Source organism: Oncorhynchus mykiss, chromosome 16 (genome assembly GCF_013265735.2).
Source record: "Oncorhynchus mykiss isolate Arlee chromosome 16, USDA_OmykA_1.1, whole genome shotgun sequence".
NCBI classification, from domain to species: Eukaryota; Metazoa; Chordata; class Actinopteri; order Salmoniformes; family Salmonidae; genus Oncorhynchus; species Oncorhynchus mykiss.
The window spans coordinates 58,763,666-58,781,752 of NC_048580.1; the positions used below are offsets into that span (position 1 = coordinate 58,763,666).

Below are 18,087 nucleotides of genomic sequence, written 5' to 3' on the forward strand. Positions count from 1 at the left end.
TGTTTGTTAAATGGCCAGATATTTTATGTTACCTCATTCTCTGATCTGTTGACAGAGCCAACACAATTTGCTGGGGGAGTCCCCAGAAATGATTTAAGGTCAAACATAGCCTACCTAGGATTAATTTAAATCAAACCAAATGCATCTACAAGACATGAATAGCCACAGTTTCATGGATTAAATGTAAAAGCAGTTAAAAGAAAACCTCCCTTCAGATTTCCACTGGCCCTAGTCATAGCCAGTGAAGACCACACCAATCAGGAGGACCGTTTAGAGTCCCTCAGTGACTCAATTACCTCTTATTCAATTTAGACAACTCAGAGAGGGAGGACCATGTTTGTGGTCAAGGTTCCCACAGATTTATGAGCTTCACGCTCATGAAACGAGGCTGTAGTACTGCAGGAGATGTCTCAGGCTGTTTTCACCATCCTGCCAAGATCAATAGCTTGGACACTGGTATTTTGAAAGCAGTGATATTTGATATTTCTGGAAAAATGTTGCTATGTAGCTCAAGGTCTGTTATTGATGTCAGTGAGAGTCAAATCATTGTGATGTAGTGTGGAGTTGTAGTGTATTAGCCCAGATTTCCAGAGCCATTCATCTGCCATCAGACCTGTCTTCCAGGAAGTACCCAGAGCGCCCAGAACAGTAGGGGGGCATTATATACTCAAGGCCTTGGTCTAATGTTAAATATTGTCTTTCACCACCCCACCATGGGCCCTACATAACTCAAGTCATATAATACTTCTGTACAGCCACACTATATCACAGTGGTCACGATTTCAGTGTTATGTTTCTCCTCCATGTAGCCTGAACAACATCCTGCTGCGCACTAAGACAGAGAAAGAGAAGAAAGACACTTGATATGGTAGATATATCAGTCTGATGTTGAATCTGTCCACCCAACAGGAGTGTTGTAGCTGCTGCTCTCTGGGGCTGAGGTTCCGTAGGGAGGGCCACCGCTGTGAGGCTCACCAGTACCTGGGCTACCCCTGCAGCCATGTCTTCCTCACCTGCTGTGAGGGAGAGGAGGAGGTGGCGAGAGAGGAGGGGGAGGGAGATGGCTTGCACACCCTCAGAGAGAGGCCTGTGCTTGACCCGACCGCAGTGCCAAAGAGAGGTAGTGTCACATACCTGAGCACACACACACACACACACACACACACACACACACACACACACACACACACACACACATACACACACACACCGCTGTCCTGCCAACACAAACCACTGTCCTGCCAACCCACACCACTGTCCTGCCAACCCACACCACTGTCCTGCCAACACAATACACACACCACTGTCCTGCCAACACACTACACAAACCACTGTCCTGCCAACACATTACACACACACCTGTCCTGCCAACACAATACACACACCACTGTCCTGCCAACACACTACACACACCACTGTCCTGCCAACACACTACACACACACCTGTCCTGCCAACACAATACACACACCACTGTCCTGCCAACACACTACACACACCACTGTCCTGCCAACCCACACCACTGTCCTGCCAACCCACACCACTGTCCTGCCAACACACTACACACACACCTGTCCTGCCAACACAATACACACACCACTGTCCTGCCAACAGACTACACACAACACTGTCCTGCCAACACACTACACACACCACTGTCCTGCCAACCCACACCACTGTCCTGCCAACACAATACACATACCACTGTCCTGCCAACACACTACACACACCACTGTCCTGCCAACACACTACACACACCACTGTCCTGCCAACCCACACCACTGTCCTGCCAACACACTACACACACCACTGTCCTGCTAACACACTACACACACCACTGTCCAGCCAACACACTACACAAACCACTGTCCTGCCAACACACTACACACACACCTGCCCTGCCAACACAATACACACACCACTGTCCTGCCAACACACTACACACACAGCTGTCCTGCCAACACACTACACACACCACTGTCCTGCCAACACACTACACACACCACTGTCCTGCCAACACACTACACACACCGCTGTCCTGCCAACACACTACACACACCACTGTCCTGCCAACACAAGCCACTGTCTTGTCAACACACTACACACACCACTGTCCTGCCAACACAAGCCACTGTCTTGTCAACACACTACACACACCACTGTCCTGCCAACACACTACACACACCACTGTCCTGCCAACACACTACACACACCACTGTCCTGCCAACACATTACACACACCACTGTCCTAACAACACACACCACTGTCCTGCCAACACACTACACACACCACTGTCCTGCCAACATACTACACACACCACTGTCCTGCCAACACACTACACACACCACTGTCCTAATAACACACACCACTGTCCTGCCAACACACTACACACACCACTGTCCTGCCAACATACTACACACACCACTGTCCTAACAACACACACCACTGCCCTGCCAACATACTACACACACCACTGTCCTAACAACACACACCACTGCCCTGCCAACATACTACACACACCACTGTCCTGCCAACACACACCACTGCCCTGCCAACATACTACACACACCACTGTCCTGCCAACACGCTACACACACCACTGTCCTGCCAACACACTACACACACCACTGTCCTGCCAACACACTACACACACCACTGTCCTATCAACACACACCATTGCCCTGCCAACATACTACACACACCACTGTCCTGCCAACATACTACACACACCACTGCCCTGCCAACATACTACACACACCACTGTCCTAACAACACACACCACTGTCCTGCCAACACACTACACACACCACTGTCCTGCCAACACACTACACACACCACTGTCCTAACAACACACACCACTGTCCTGCCAACACACTACACACACCACTGTCCTGCCAACATACTACACACACCACTGTCCTAACAACACACACCACTGTCCTGCCAACACACTATACACACCACTGTCCTAACAACACACACCACTGCCCTGCCAACATACTACACACACCACTGTCCTGCCAACACACACCACTGCCCTGCCAACATACTACACACACCACTGTCCTGCCAACACGCTACACACACCACTGTCCTGCCAACACACTACACACACCACTGTCCTGCCAACACACTACACACACCACTGTCCTATCAACACACACCATTGCCCTGCCAACATACTACACACACCTCTGTCCTGCCAACATACTACACACACCACTGCCCTGCCAACATACTACACACACCACTGTCCTAACAACACACACCACTGTCCTGCCAACACACTACACACACCACTGTCCTAACAACACACACCACTGTCCTGCCAACACACTACACACACCACTGTCCTAACAACACACACCACTGCCCTGCCAACATACTACACACACCACTGTCCTGCCAACACACACCACTGCCCTGCCAACATACTACACACACCACTGTTCTGCCAACACACTACACACACCACTGCCCTGCCAACACACTACACACACCACTGTCCTAACAACACACACCACTGCCCTGCCAACACACTACACACACCACTGTCCTAACAACACACACCACTGCCCTGCCAACATACTACACACACCACTGTCCTGCCAACACACACCACTGCCCTGCCAACATACTACACACACCACTGTTCTGCCAACACACTACACACACCACTGCCCTGCCAACACACTACACACACCACTGTCCTAACAACACACACCACTGCCCTGCCAACACACTACACACACCACTGTCCTGCCAACACACTACACACACAACTGCCCTGCCAACACACTACACACACCACTGTCCTAACAACACACACCACTGTCCTGCCAACACACTACACACACAACTGCCCTGCCAACACACTACACACACCACTGTCCTAACAACACACACCACTGTCCTGCCAACACAATACATATACCACTGTCCTGCCAACACACTACACATACCACTGTCCTGCCAACACACTACACACACCACTGTTCTGCCAACACACTACACACACCACTGTCCTGCCAACACACTACACACACCACTGTCCTGCCAACACACTACACACACCACTGTCCTAACAACACACACCACTGTCCTGCCAACACACTACACACACCACTGTCCTGCCAACATACTACACACACCAGTGTCCTGTCAAAGAAAGGCAGTTAAACAAAAGAAAACCTTTTTTACTCTACCTCTCCTTACTAAAGAGAGGCTTTGTAGTGGAATCTCCCCACTTTGTGCACTTCACTGCCCTGCCAGAGTGAGGATGGGAACTACTATAGACCCCTCTATGAGAGATACAAATCAAATTGTATTTGTCACATGCTCCAGTGTAGACCAGGTGTAGAACTTGCAATGAAAAGCTTACTTACCATCCCTTAACCAACAATGCAGTTTTAAAAAATAAGATACAGTTCCAGATCTGTATTCTCTGCCTTGGTTACCTTCTGCTTTACTTGACTCTATTCTACTGGACAACATAAAGGTTAGGCTATTAGTGACAGCCCTCTCTCCTTGTCCTGTAGTGTCAGACAGTCCGTTCCCCAAAGAGGCCTTCTCCATTGGGGAGGAGGAGGAGCAGGAGAGGGAGAACACGGTGGAGGGCCCTCCTGAGATGGAGGATGTAGATGAGTGCCAGGTTTACCAGGGAACACTATGCCACCACAGGTGTATCAACACCCCTGGCTCCTTCAGGTGTGACTGCTACCCTGGCTATGTACTGCAGAAGGACGCGGTCAGCTGTGTGCCAGGTAAAGGAAAACTACTCTTAGGTTGTTAGAATATGTCAGACCATGCACTGTACAGTACTCCACAATACTGTATGTGCAAGACCACATAGCTATTAGCCTGGTTGCCTGTCTGTTTGGGCCTTGAATAACGGCACACAGTAGCCTTAATTGGCAATACGATGACAAGTTGGATAAAAACAGATTGGCTCCCAGGCTAATAACTAAAGTAAAGAACAGTTATGTTTAATTACATACAACCAGTGAAGGATGACTGATTCCTGAGTGTAGTACCTTTGTGCTAAACCATTTTTCACAGCCACTCTCTCAACAGTATGATTAACAGCCTTCTGTGTTTTCAGACTCCTGCCAGACTCTATCTGTCTATATTTGTCCACACTTTTGACAGCATATGATTTTCCTTGCTTCCTGCCTACTGTCTCTGATTCAGACTGATAATTGTTATTCAGATCTCATTTCTACATTTTTTATTGTAATTTCTTTGTGTACTTTTTACCCCTTTTTATCCCCAATTGGGAGTTACAATCTTGTCCTATCGCTGCGACTCCCGTGCGGACTTGGGAGAAGTGAAGGTCAAGATCCATTTGTCCTCCGAAACACGACCCCGCCAAGCTGCGCTGCTTCTTGACACCCTGCTCGCTTAACCCGGAAGCCAGCCGCACCAATGTGTCAGAGGAAACACTGTACAGCTGGCGACCGGGGCCAGCGTGCATGCCCCCGGCCGCCACAAGGAGTTGCTAGAGCGCGATGGGACAAGGACATCCCAGTTGGCCAAACCCTCGCTAACCCGGATGACGCTGGGCAAATTGTGCGCCTCCTCATACAGTGGGGCAAAAAAGTATTTAGTCAGCCACCAATTGTGCAAGTTCTCCCACTTAAAAGATGAGAGAGGCCTGTAATTTTCATAATATGTACACTTCAACTATGACAGACAAAATGAGAAAAAAAATTCCAGAAAATCACATTGTAGGATTTTTCATGAATTTATTTGCAAATTATGGTGGAAAATAAGTATTTGGTCACCTACAAACAAGCAAGATTTCTGGCTCTCACAGACCTGTAACATCTTCTTTAAGAGGCTCCTCTGTCCTCCACTCGTTACCTGTATTAATGGCACCTGTTTGAACTTGTTATCAGTATAAAAGACACCTGTCCACAACCTCAAACAGTCACACTCCAAACTCCACTATGGCCAAGACCAAAGAGCTGTCAAAGGACACCAGAAACAAAATGGTAGACCTGCACCAGGCTGGGAAGACTGAATCTGCAATAGGTAAGCAGCTTGGTTTGAAGAAATCAACTGTGGGAGCAATTATTAGGAAATGGAAGACATACAAGACCACTGATAATCTCCCTCGATCTGGGGCTCCACGCAAGATCTCACCCCGTGGGGTCAAAATGATCACAAGAACGGTGAGCAAAAATCCCAGAACCACATGGGGGGACCTAGTGAATGACCTGCAGAGAGCTGGGACCAAAGTAACAAAGCCTACCATCAGTAACACAGTACGCCGCCAGGGACTCAAATCCTGCAGTGCCAGACGTGTCCTCCTGCTTAAGCCAGTACATGTCCAGGCCCGTCTGAAGTTTGCTAGAGAGCATTTGGATGATCCAGAAGAAGATTGGGAGAATGGTCAGATGAAACCAAAATATAACTTTTTCGTAAAAACTCATCTCGTCGTGTTTGGAGGACAAAGAATGCTGAGTTGCATCCAAAGAACACCATACCTACTGTGAAGCATGGGTGTGGAAACATCATGCTTTGGGGCTGTTTTTCTGCAAAGGGACCAGGACGACTGATCCGTGTAAAGGAAAGAATGAATGGGGCCATGTATTGTGAGATTTTGAGTGAAAACCTCCTTCCATCAGCAAGGGCATTGAAGATGAAACGTTGGCTGGGTCTTTCAGCATGACAATGATCCCAAACACACCGCCCGGGCAACGAAGGAGTGACTTCGTAAGAAGCATTTCAAGGTCCTGGAGTGGCCTAGCCAGTCTCCAGATCTCAACCCCATAGAAAATCTTTGGAGGGAGTTGAAAGTCCGTGTTGCCCAGCAACAGCCCCAAAACATCACTGCTCTAGAGGAGATCTGCATGAAGGAATGGGCCAAAATAGCAGCAACAGTGTGTGAAAACCTTGTGAAGACTTACAGAAAACGTTTGACCTCTGTCATTGCCAACAAAGGGTATATAACAAAGTTATTGACCAAATACTTATTTTCCACCATAATTTGCAAATAAATTAATAAAAAATCCTACAATGTGATTTTCTGGTTCTTTTTTTGTCTGCCATAGTTGAAGTGTACCTATGATGAAAATTACAGGCCTCTCTCATCTTTTTAAGTGGGAGAACTTGCACAATTGGTGGCTGACTAAATACTTTTTTGCCCCAAATACTTTTTTGCCAGTATGTCTCCCGGGCGCGGCCGGCTGCGACACAGCCTGGGATCGAACCCGGATCTGTAGTGACACCTCTAGCACTGATCAGTGCCATAGACCCCTGCGCCACCCGGGAGGCCCCCACATCTCATACTGTTTTGATAAAGCCTTTCTTCACAGTTCAGTAGCCTTCAGTAGCCTTCATACATTTAGACTAGTAAATAAAGTATGTTCAGGTATTTCCAACCTACTCTAGGCTACTGTAAGTGTGCCATACATTTATCGAATGGGGCTTTCACCAGCACAAGCCTGTCTCAACAGGAATCTAATGTGAGCCCTACTTTACAGAAAGGTGCAGTGAGTCTGCAGGCTGATAAAAACACAGGTTTGTCTGCAGGCCAAGCCTTTTCCTGTCGTGCCTCAACTCTGTCTCTAAGGCAACTTTCATCTGTGCCCTGTTGCCGCCTAGCCTCATATCTGTGGATAAATTGAAGGCATTTCACAGCTCTCTCTTTAACCACCAAGACAGGATGACTGGGCGGTTTGTTGGTTATACTGTTTAATTAGTACTTTCCGTGATGAGTTTATTTCTGTTTTCACAGAGACGGTAGATGAAGAGAACAAGTTGAGAGAGGATGACAGGACAGAGGTTGAGGCTACCTCCACCGCACCCTCCACCACTCCAACCTCTGTTAACCCCTGTGAGGGTGGGTAGAACTTGACAGTAGGCCAGAGTGGTGCCTATCTACTGTAGACCTGGCAGACCACATGAACTGTGTTTTCATACCTTAAAATCAGTCATTAGTCTTGATAGAAGAACCCAAATGCATGTCTGGAATCAGTGTGTGGAAGGAGTCCCATTATGATGGCGCGACAGCATTAGAGGAACCATAGTGGAACAGAATATTTGGTACTGAATAGAAAGGTAAATGAAGACACCCATTAGTCCCCTAAGAGAGCACAAAGCCTAGAAGATTTTCAGTCATGCACCCTTCTAGTATAATTCATGTCACATTCCTTCACATGACAGACGTTTCCTCCTTCAGTTAAATACTTTAACCGCCTTTGTCCATTTTAGTTATGTTTGACCAATTGTACTTTTAAATGTCACATACAAGTTTTAAGATTGCATCAAAGGCCACAAAGCTCCTGTGTGTATTGCGAAGTATCCAGCCATCCCCATGTAGTCCAGCATAGTATGTAGTGGGGGTCTCCTCAGGGTGTGTGTGTTTGGCTCCATAATTCCAGGGTGGGGATCCCGTTCCATTGGGACGCAGGAGGAAATACAATCCGAACAGGTCAGGGGTCAAAGTGGAAACAGGAAATGAGTACACAGGGATACAGTAAATCACACAGAGGTTATATAACACACACACAGGGCTGGCCCCCTGTGACGTATGTCACCTTGACTACTGTTGTGTTGTGGTGTGTTTTGGTGTGATGTTGAGCTGTGTTGTGACCCTCTGAGCAGGAAATGGCCTCTGTATGCAACAGTGCTCCTCAGTGGCTGGTAGACCTGGCTGCTCATGTTTCCCTGGATTCTCGCTGATGGCTGACGGACAATCCTGTGAAGGTAAGAAAAAAGAAACACACGCTCACACACACATACACACACACACACACACACGCACGCACGCACACACACACCAGCTCAGTATTTCAGCAGTTCCAGTCGTGCAGAGTCTCTGAATGGCTGTCACTGACTCCAGTCTCTCCTCAGTCTCCCCCCAGTGCCCCTGGAGCAGAGTAGAGCTGCTCTCTGTGTACCAGATTAGACACGGTCATCGTAATTGTTTAAAGCTATTCTAATAAATGCAACAGTTGGACAATGCATGAAGGTATTGACTGAATTATAGCTCAAAAAAACATTGAATTGGCACGGACATAATGAATGGAATTCCGGTGTTAAATGTCACTTTTTTCTTATAATGCACTCATATATACAGTGCCTTGCGAAAGTATTCGCCCCCCTTGAACTTTGCGACCTTTTGCCACATTTCAGGCTTCAAACATAGAGATATAAAACTGTATTTTATTGTGAAGAATCAACAACAAGTGGGACACAATCATGAAGTGGAACGACATTTATTGGATATTTCAAACTTTTTTAACAAATCAAAAACTGAAAAATTGGGCGTGCAAAATTATTCAGCCCCTTTACTTTCAGTGCAGAAAACTCTCTCCAGAAGTTCAGTGAGGATCTCTGAATGATCCAATGTTGACCTAAATGACAAATGATGATAAATACAATCCACCTGTGTGTAATCAAGTCTCCGTATAAATGCACCTGCACTGTGATAGTCTCAGAGGTCCGTTAAAAGCGCAGAGAGCATCATGAAGAACAAGGAACACACCAGGCAGGTCCGAGATACTGTTGTGAAGAAGTTTAATTTGGATTTGGATACAAAAAGATTTCCCAAGCTTTAAACATCCCAAGGAGCACTGTGCAAGCGATAATATTGAAATGGAAGGAGTATCAGACCACTGCAAATCTACCAAGACCTGGCCGTCCCTCTAAACTTTCAGCTCATACAAGGAGAAGACTGATCAGAGATGCAGCCAAGAGGCCCATGATCACTCTGGATGAACTGCAGAGATCTACAGCTGAGGTGGGAGACGCTGTCCATAGGACAACAATCAGTCGTATATTGCACAAATCTGGCCTTTATGGAAGAGTGGCAAGAAGAAAGCCATTTCTTAAAGATATCCATAAAAAGTGTCGTTTAAAGTTTGCCACAAGCCACCTGGGAGACACACCAAACATGTGGAAGAAGGTGCTCTGGTCAGATGAAACCAAAATTGAACTTTTTGGCAACAATGCAAAACGTTATGTTTGGCGTAAAAGCAACACAGCTGAACACACCATCCCCACTGTCAAACATGGTGGTGGCAGCATCATGGTTTGGGCCTGCTTTTCTTCAGCAGGGACAGGGAAGATGGTTAAAATTGATGGGAAGATGGATGGAGCCAAATACAGGACCATTCTGGAAGAAAACCTGATGGAGTCTGCAAAAGACCTGAGACTGGGACGGAGATTTGTCTTCCAACAAGACAATGATCCAAAACATAAAGCAAAATCTACAATGGAATGGTTCAAAAATAAACATATCCAGGTGTTAGAATGGCCAAGTCAAAGTCCAGACCTGAATCCAATCGAGAATCTGTGGAAAGAACTGAAAACTGCTGTTCACAAATGCTCTCCATCCAACCTCACTGAGCTCGAGCTGTTTTGCAAGGAGGAATGGGAAAAAATGTCAGTCTCTCGATGTGCAAAACTGATAGAGACATACCCCAAGCGACTTACAGCTGTAATTGCAGCAATAGGTGGCGCTACAAAGTATTAACTTAAGGGGGCTGAATAATTTTGCACGCCCAATTTTTTTGTTTTTGATTTGTTAAAAAAGTTTGAAATATCCAATAAATGTTGTTCCACTTCATGATTGTGTCCCACTTGTTGTTGATTCTTCACAAAAAAATACAGTTTTATATCTTTATGTTTGAAGCCTGAAATGTGGCAAAAGGTCGCAAAGTTCAAGGGGGCCGAATACTTTCGCAAGGCACTGTACCTTACCAGTCACAACTTTGAACACATCTACTCATTCCAGGGTTTTTATTTATTTTGAGTATTTTCTACATTGTAGAGTAATAGTGAAGATATCAAAACTATGAAATAACACATATGGAATCATGTAGTAACCAAAAAAGTGTTAAACAAATCAAAATATATTTAATATTTGAGATTCTTAAAATAAGCCACCCTTTGCCTTGATGACAGCTTTGCTCACTCTTGGCATTCTCTCAACCAGCTTCATGAGGAATGCTTTTCCAACAGTCTTGAAGGAGTTCTGAGCACTTGTTGGGTGCTTTTCTTTCACTCTGCGGTCCAACTCATCCCAAACCATCTCAATTGATTTGAGGTTGGGTGATTGTGGAGGCCAAGTCATCTGATGCAACACTCCATCACTCTCCTTCTTGGTCAAATAGCCCTTACACAGCCTGGAGTTGTGTTGAGTCATTGTCCTGTTCGAAAACAAATTATGTTTGTGTTTGATGTATTTGATACCATTCCACTCATCCTGCTCCAGCCTTTACCATAAACCCATCCTCCCCAATTAGGTGCCACCAACCTCATGTGACTTTAAAATGAAATGTGCCTTATTTGCATATACACTGGGTGTATTTGTATACAATAATACATTAATATAAAGGAGTGGGCTGCAACCACCAAAAACTTGTCTCTAGGCCTACCTGCGCTCTACTGCCTCGCTAATTATTAATTACCATTGTTATCATGTTCTCTTGCCTGATTCAACAAGTGTGTCAAGAAAGATACCCATGCAATTTAAAATCACAACTCTTGGCTCTTGATTACACCTATGTAAGAATGTTGTTCATTGACTACAGCTCAGCATTCAACACCATAGTACCCTCCAAGCTCATCATTAAGCTTGAGGCCCTGGGTCTCAACCCCTCCCTGTGCAACTGGGTCCTGGACTTCCTGACCGGACGCCCCTGGTCAGGAAGGTAGGGAACAACATCCCCACTTTGCTGATCATCAACACTGGTGCGTACATAGCACACTCCTGTACTCCCTGTTCACCAATGACTGTGTGGCCATGCACGCCGCCAACTCAATCATCAAGTTTGCGGACTACACAACAGTAGTAGGCTTGATTACCAACAACGACGAGACGGCCTACAGGGAGGAGGTGAGGGCCCTTGGAGTGTGGTGTCAGGAAAACAACCTCTCACTCAACGTCAACAAAACAAAGGAGATGATCGTGGACTTCAGGAAACAGCAGAGGGAGCACCCCCCTATCCACATTGACGGGACAGTAGTGGAGAGGAAAGTTTTAAGTTCCTCAGCGTACACATCACGGATAAACTGAAATGGTTCACCCACACAGACAGCGTGGTGAAGAAGGCGCAACAGCGCCTCTTCAACCTCAGGAGGCTGAGGAAATTTGTTTTGTCACCTAAAACCTCACAAACTTTTACAGATGCATTATCGAGAGCATCCTGTCGGGCAGTATTACCGCCTGGTATGGCAACTGCACCGCCCATAACCGTAAGGCTCTCCAGAGGGTAGTGAGGTCTGCCTAACGCATCACCGGGGGCAAACTACCTGTCTTCCAGGATACCTACAGCACCAGATGTCACAGGAAGGCCAAAAATATCATCAAGGACAACAACCACCCGAGCCACTGCCTGTTCACCCTGCTATCATCCAGAAGATGCATTAAAGCTGGTACCGAGAGACTGAAAAACAGCTTCTATCTCAAGGCAATCAGACTGCTATAGAGCCATTACTAACACAGACAGGCTGCTGCCTACATACTGACTTGAAATCATTGGCCACTTTAATAAATGGATCACTAGTCACTTTAATAATATCTACATATATTGCCTTTCTCATCTCATATGTATATACCGTATCTTATATATACCATCTATTGCATCTTGCCTATGCCGCTCGGTCATTGCTCATCCATATATTTATATGTATACATTCTTATTTCATCCCTTTACTTAGATTTGTGTATATTAAGTCGTTTTTGTGGAATTGTTAGATTACATGTTAGATATTACTGCACTGTCGGAACTAGAAGCACAAGCATTTTGTGACACTCGCAATAACGTCTGCTAACCGTGTGTATGTGACCAATAAAATCTGCTAGCCATGTGAATGTGACCAATAACATATGCTAACCATGTGAATGTGACCAATAACATCTGCTAACCATGTGAATGTGACCAATAAAATCTGCTAGCCATGTGAATGTGACCAATAACGTCTGCTAACCATGTGTATGTGACCAATAAAATCTGCTAGCCATGTGAATGTGACCAATAACATATGCTAACCATGTGAATGTGACCAATAACATCTGCTAACCATGTGAATGTGACCAATAACATATGCTAACCATGTGAATGTGACCAATAACATCTGCTAACCATGTGTATGTGACCAATAAAATCTGCTAGCCATGTGAATGTGACCAATAACATATGCTAACCATGTGAATGTGACCAATAACATCTGCTAACCATGTGAATGTGACCAATAACATATTAACGGGAACACACTAACAGGTAACATTAATGGGAACACACTAACAGGTAACATTAATGGGAACACACTAACAGGTCATTCATTACATTAATGGGAACACACTAACAGGTCATTCATTACATTAACGGGAACACACTAACAGGTCATTCATTACATTAATGGGAACACACTAACAGGTCATTCATTACATTAATGGGAACACACTAACAGGTCATTACAAAGGTGTCCCTGGTCATTACATTAACAAGAACACACTAACAGGTAACATTAATGGGAACACACTAACAGGTAACATTAATGGGAACACACTAACAGGTAACATTAATGGGAACACACTAGCAGGTCATTACATTAATGGGAACACACTAACAGGTAACATTAATGGGAACACACTAGCAGGTCATTACATTAACGGGAACACACTAACAGGTCATTACATTAACGGGAACACACTAACAGGTAACATTAATGGGAACACACTAACAGGTCATTACAAAGGTTTCCCCAGTCATTACATTAACGGGAACACACCACTGGCACAAGCAAGAGTTGGAAAGAGTCACCAGAGTAAAATGAAAGCAATCAATCCAGATTTAAGTGACAAGTGGATTTTACACTCCTCAAACCCAGGAAATGGAAAAGTCCTCAGGTGGGCAGAGCATGCATGTACATTGCTGACCAGAGTACTAATTCCCTTTCTCACAGTGACATTGGAGGCGAAGACACCAGGCTGCAGACTAACAGAGCCTTATACTTGGAGGCAGGCTCCACTATGTGATTAAATGTGTTTCTATCTTTGTGATCTCACACTGTCCCTACAGTACTACACGTCTACTAGTTGAGACAATATGGGATTGTATGGTTGTTACCATGAAGCTGATTAGTGAGCTACTGTATCTGTTTAAGTCATCTCGTAGAAAAGCATATGTTACGCCACCCTTGTTAGAGATTGCTCGGATTCCATATTGAAGGGATAAGCCATCGCTTCTAGCAGACTGAGACTTCCTCCTTGGTGGCAGTGGATTGTTCTGTTGTGACATGGTGGTGCAGTGTTTTGACAGATCTTTCATTGTGTGAGACTTACACCCTGTGGCTGTGCCCCCAATCCCTTCCCTCTGTGGAGGCCAGGCTGCTTAATCTATTTGGGACTGCCCCTGTGTTACACCATGAATTTAACAGGACTAGGGGCGACTAGGGTATTCCAATGTGCTTACTTTCCCCCTCTATTTCCCTCACTTACTCTGATGTACCATTTCCATCCCATTCCCCTCTCTCTCCATCTTGTCTCATGCTTTCATTCTCTCTTTTTGCTTTTGTATCTCCCCTCCTACACTCTTGGTTTCTCTCTCGGTGTCTGTCTTGGTGTCTCCCTTGGTATCTCTCTCGGTGTCTCTCTCGGTGTCTGTCTTGGTTTCTCTCTCGGTGTCTGTCTTGGTGTCTCCCTTGGTATCTCTCTCTGTGTCTCTCTCGGTTTCACCCTTGGTTTCACCCTTGGTGTCTCTCTTGGTGTCTCTCTCGGTGTCTCTCTCTGTGTCTCTCTTGGTGTCTCTCTTGGTTTCTCTCTCGGTGTCTGCCTTGGTTTCTCTCTCGGTGTCTGTCTCGGTGTCTCTCTCGGTGTCTCTCTCGGTGTCTCGGTTTCACCCTTGGTTTCACTATTGGTGTCTCTCTCGGTGTCTCTCTCGGTGTCTCTCTTGGTGTCTCTCTTGGTGTCTCTCTCGGTTTCACCCTTGGTGTCTTTCTCAGTGTCTCTTGGTGTCTCTCTCGGTGTCTCTCTGTGTCTTTCTCGGTTTCACCCTTGGTTGCTCTCTCGGTGTCTGTCTCGGTGTCTCTCTCAGTGTCTCTCTCGGTTTCACCCTTGGTTTCACTCTTGGTGTCTCTCTCGGTGTCTCTCTCGGTGTCTCTCTTGGTGTCTCTCTTGGTGTCTCTCTCGGTTTCACCCTTGGTGTCTCTCGGTGTCTCTCTCTGTGTCTCTCTCGGTGTCTCTCTCGGTGTCTCTCTCTGTGTCTCTCTCGGTGTCTCTTGGTGTCTCTCTTGGTTTCTCTCTCGGTGTCTCTCTCGGTGTCTCTCTCGGTGTCTCTCTCTGTGTCTCTCTCGGTTTCACCCTTGGTTTCTCTCTCGGTGTCTGTCTTGGTTTCTCTCTCTGTGTCTCTCTCGGTGTCTCTCGGTTTCACCCTTGGTTTCATTCTTGGTTTCTCTCTCTGTGTCTCTCTTGGTGTCTCTCTCAGTGTCTCTCTTGGTTTCTCTCCACCTCTCTCTCCTTTCACACAGATATCAATGAGTGTTTGATGTCCACTCATACCTGTCAGATGAATGAGAGATGTGTGAACACGGCTGGTAGTTTTGTGTGTCAGATCACCTGTTTTCTGGGTTACCAGATCAACAACGACGTCTGTGAAGGTATGGAGACAGAACAGTAGCGGCAAACTGTACAACAGCCAAATCATTCACTCTCCAGTAGACCCATGTATAGTTAGTTGTAACTAGTAGCAACACAACAACTGGTGTGTATTAATTTGACCTTTCACAATGTGAGGAAAGCACATTGTAAAACTAAACAATCACAGTTGCCACCCATGGGAGTGACTACGAGTCAGAGATTGGGAGCTGCCAATTAGATCTTGAACCATGCTTCATGTAAGTTACAGTACAGTAATGACACCATTTTTTAACTGACCACACGAACAAGTCTATTTGATGCTGAATATGATTATAAACAAGATATTAGCATTAGGTTTTGCCTGCATACCCTCTATACGAAAATCTCACTTGACTTGTGTTTATGTCGGTGGAGAATGTACAATGCTCCAACCCAAAAAGAAACCTCACAGCCTTCATCATTATTTCCATTGCCCACACTTGGCAGAATACGCTAACTGTGGGCTCTTATCCACAGCCAGTGTGCTCTGAGATAGAGCTATGAGATGATCAAGTTGTTAAAGTCCTGTTGTTGACTACTGGAAGGAAATGGAGAGAGAGATGGGTCTCAGCTGCTCTGGTAGAGGGTGTTAGAGTAGGGACTACAGCTGCTCTGTTAGGGGGTGTTAGAGTAGGGACTACAGCTTCTCTGGTAGAGGGTGTTAGAGTAGGGACTACAGCTGCTCTGGTAGAGTGTGTTAGAGTAGGGACTACAGCTGCTCTGGTACTGGGTGTTAGAGTAGGGACTACAGCTGCTCTGGTAGAGGGTGTTAGAGTAGGGACTACAGCTGCTCTGGTAGAGGGTGTTAGAGTAGGGACTACAGCTGCTCTGTTAGAGGGTGTTAGAGTAGGGACTACAGCTGCTCTGTTAGAGGGTGTTATTGTAGGGACTACAGCTGCTCTGGTAGAGGGTGTTAGAGTAGGGACTACAGCTGCTCTGGTAGAGGATGTTAGAGTAGGGACTACAGCTGCTCTGGTAGAGTGTGTTAGAGTAGGGACTACAGCTGCTCTGATAGAGGGTGTTAGAGTAGGGACTACAGCTGCTCTGGTAGTGGGTGTTAGAGTAGGGACTACAGCTGCTCTTGTAGAGGGTGTTAGAGTAGGGACTACAGCTGCTCTGGTAGAAGGTGTTAGAGTAGGGACTACAGCTGCTCTGTTAGAGGGTGTTAGAGTAGGGACTACAGCTGCTCTGGTAGAGTGTGTTAGAGTAGGGACTACAGCTGCTCTGGTACTGGGTGTTAGAGTAGGGACTACAGCTGCTCTGGTAGATGGTGTTAGAGTAGGGACTACAGCTGCTCTGGTAGAGGGTGTTAGAGTAGGGACTACAGCTGCTCTGGTAGAGGGTGTTAGAGTAGGGACTACAGCTGCTCTGGTCGAGGGTGTTAGAGTAGGGACTACAGCTGCTCTGGTAGAAGGTGTTAGAGTAGGGACTACAGCTGCTCTGGTAGAGGGTATTAGAGTAGGGACTACAGCTGCTCTGAGAGAGGGTGTTAGAGTAGGGACTACAGCTGCTCTGGTAGAGGGTGTTAGAGTAGGGACTACAGCTGCTCTGGGAGAGGGTGTTAGAGTAGGGACTACTGCTGCTCTGGTAGAGGGTGTTAGAGTAGGGACTACAGCGGATCTGGTAGTGGGTGTTAGAGTAGGGACTACAGATGCTCTGGTAGAGGGTGTTAGAGTAGGGACTACAGCTGCTCTGTTAGGGGGTGTTAGAGTAGGGACTACAGCTGCTCTGGTAGAGGGTGTTAGAGTAGGGACTACAACTGCTCTGTTAGAGGGTGTTAGAGTAGGGACTACAGCTGCTTTGGTAGAGGGTGTTAGAGTAGGGACTACTGCTGCTCTGGTAGAGGGTGTTAGAGTGGGGACTACAGCTGCTCTGGTAGAGGGTGTTAGAGTAGGGACTACAGCTGCTCTGTTAGAGGGTGTTAGAGTAGGGACTAGAGCTGCTCTGGTAGATGCTGTTAGAGTAGGGACTACAGCTGCTCTGGTAGAGGGTGTTAGAGTAGGGACTACAGCTGCTCTGAGAGAGGGTGTTAGAGTAGGGACTACAGCTGCTCTGGTAGAGGGTGTTAGAGTAGGGACTACAGCTGCTCTGGGAGAGGGTGTTAGAGTAGGGACTACAGCTGCTCTGGTAGAGGGTGTTAGAGTAGGGACTACAGCTGCTCTGGTAGTGGGTGTTAGTGTAGGGACTACAGATGCTCTGGTAGAGGGTGTTAGAGTAGGGACTACAGCTGCTCTGTTAGGGGGTGTTAGAGTAGGGACTACAGCTGCTCTGGTAGAGGGTGTTAGAGTAGGGACTACAACTGCTCTGTTAGAGGGTGTTAGAGTAGGGACTACAGCTGCTCTGGTAGAGGGTGTTAGAGTAGGGACTACTGCTGCTCTGGTAGAGGGTGTTAGAGTGGGGACTACAGCTGCTCTGGTAGAGGGTGTTAGAGTAGGGACTACTGCTGCTCTGGTAGAG

At 46.4% G+C, this 18,087-nt stretch overlaps 1 protein-coding gene across 1 annotated transcript in view; it reads left to right on the top strand.

Annotated features, from left to right (window-relative positions):
• The window catches only part of LOC110492418 (fibulin-2), a 48,305-nt gene that overhangs the window by 19,776 nt on the left and 10,442 nt on the right, over nucleotides 1–18,087 (top strand). Inside the window, exons 5-8 of the mRNA XM_036947393.1 lie at nucleotides 910–1,120; nucleotides 4,538–4,762; nucleotides 7,741–7,845; nucleotides 8,610–8,711. Of these exons, the coding sequence (XP_036803288.1) occupies nucleotides 910–1,120; nucleotides 4,538–4,762; nucleotides 7,741–7,845; nucleotides 8,610–8,711 (643 nt within the window). The remainder of the gene's footprint in view (nucleotides 1–909; nucleotides 1,121–4,537; nucleotides 4,763–7,740; nucleotides 7,846–8,609; nucleotides 8,712–18,087) is intronic.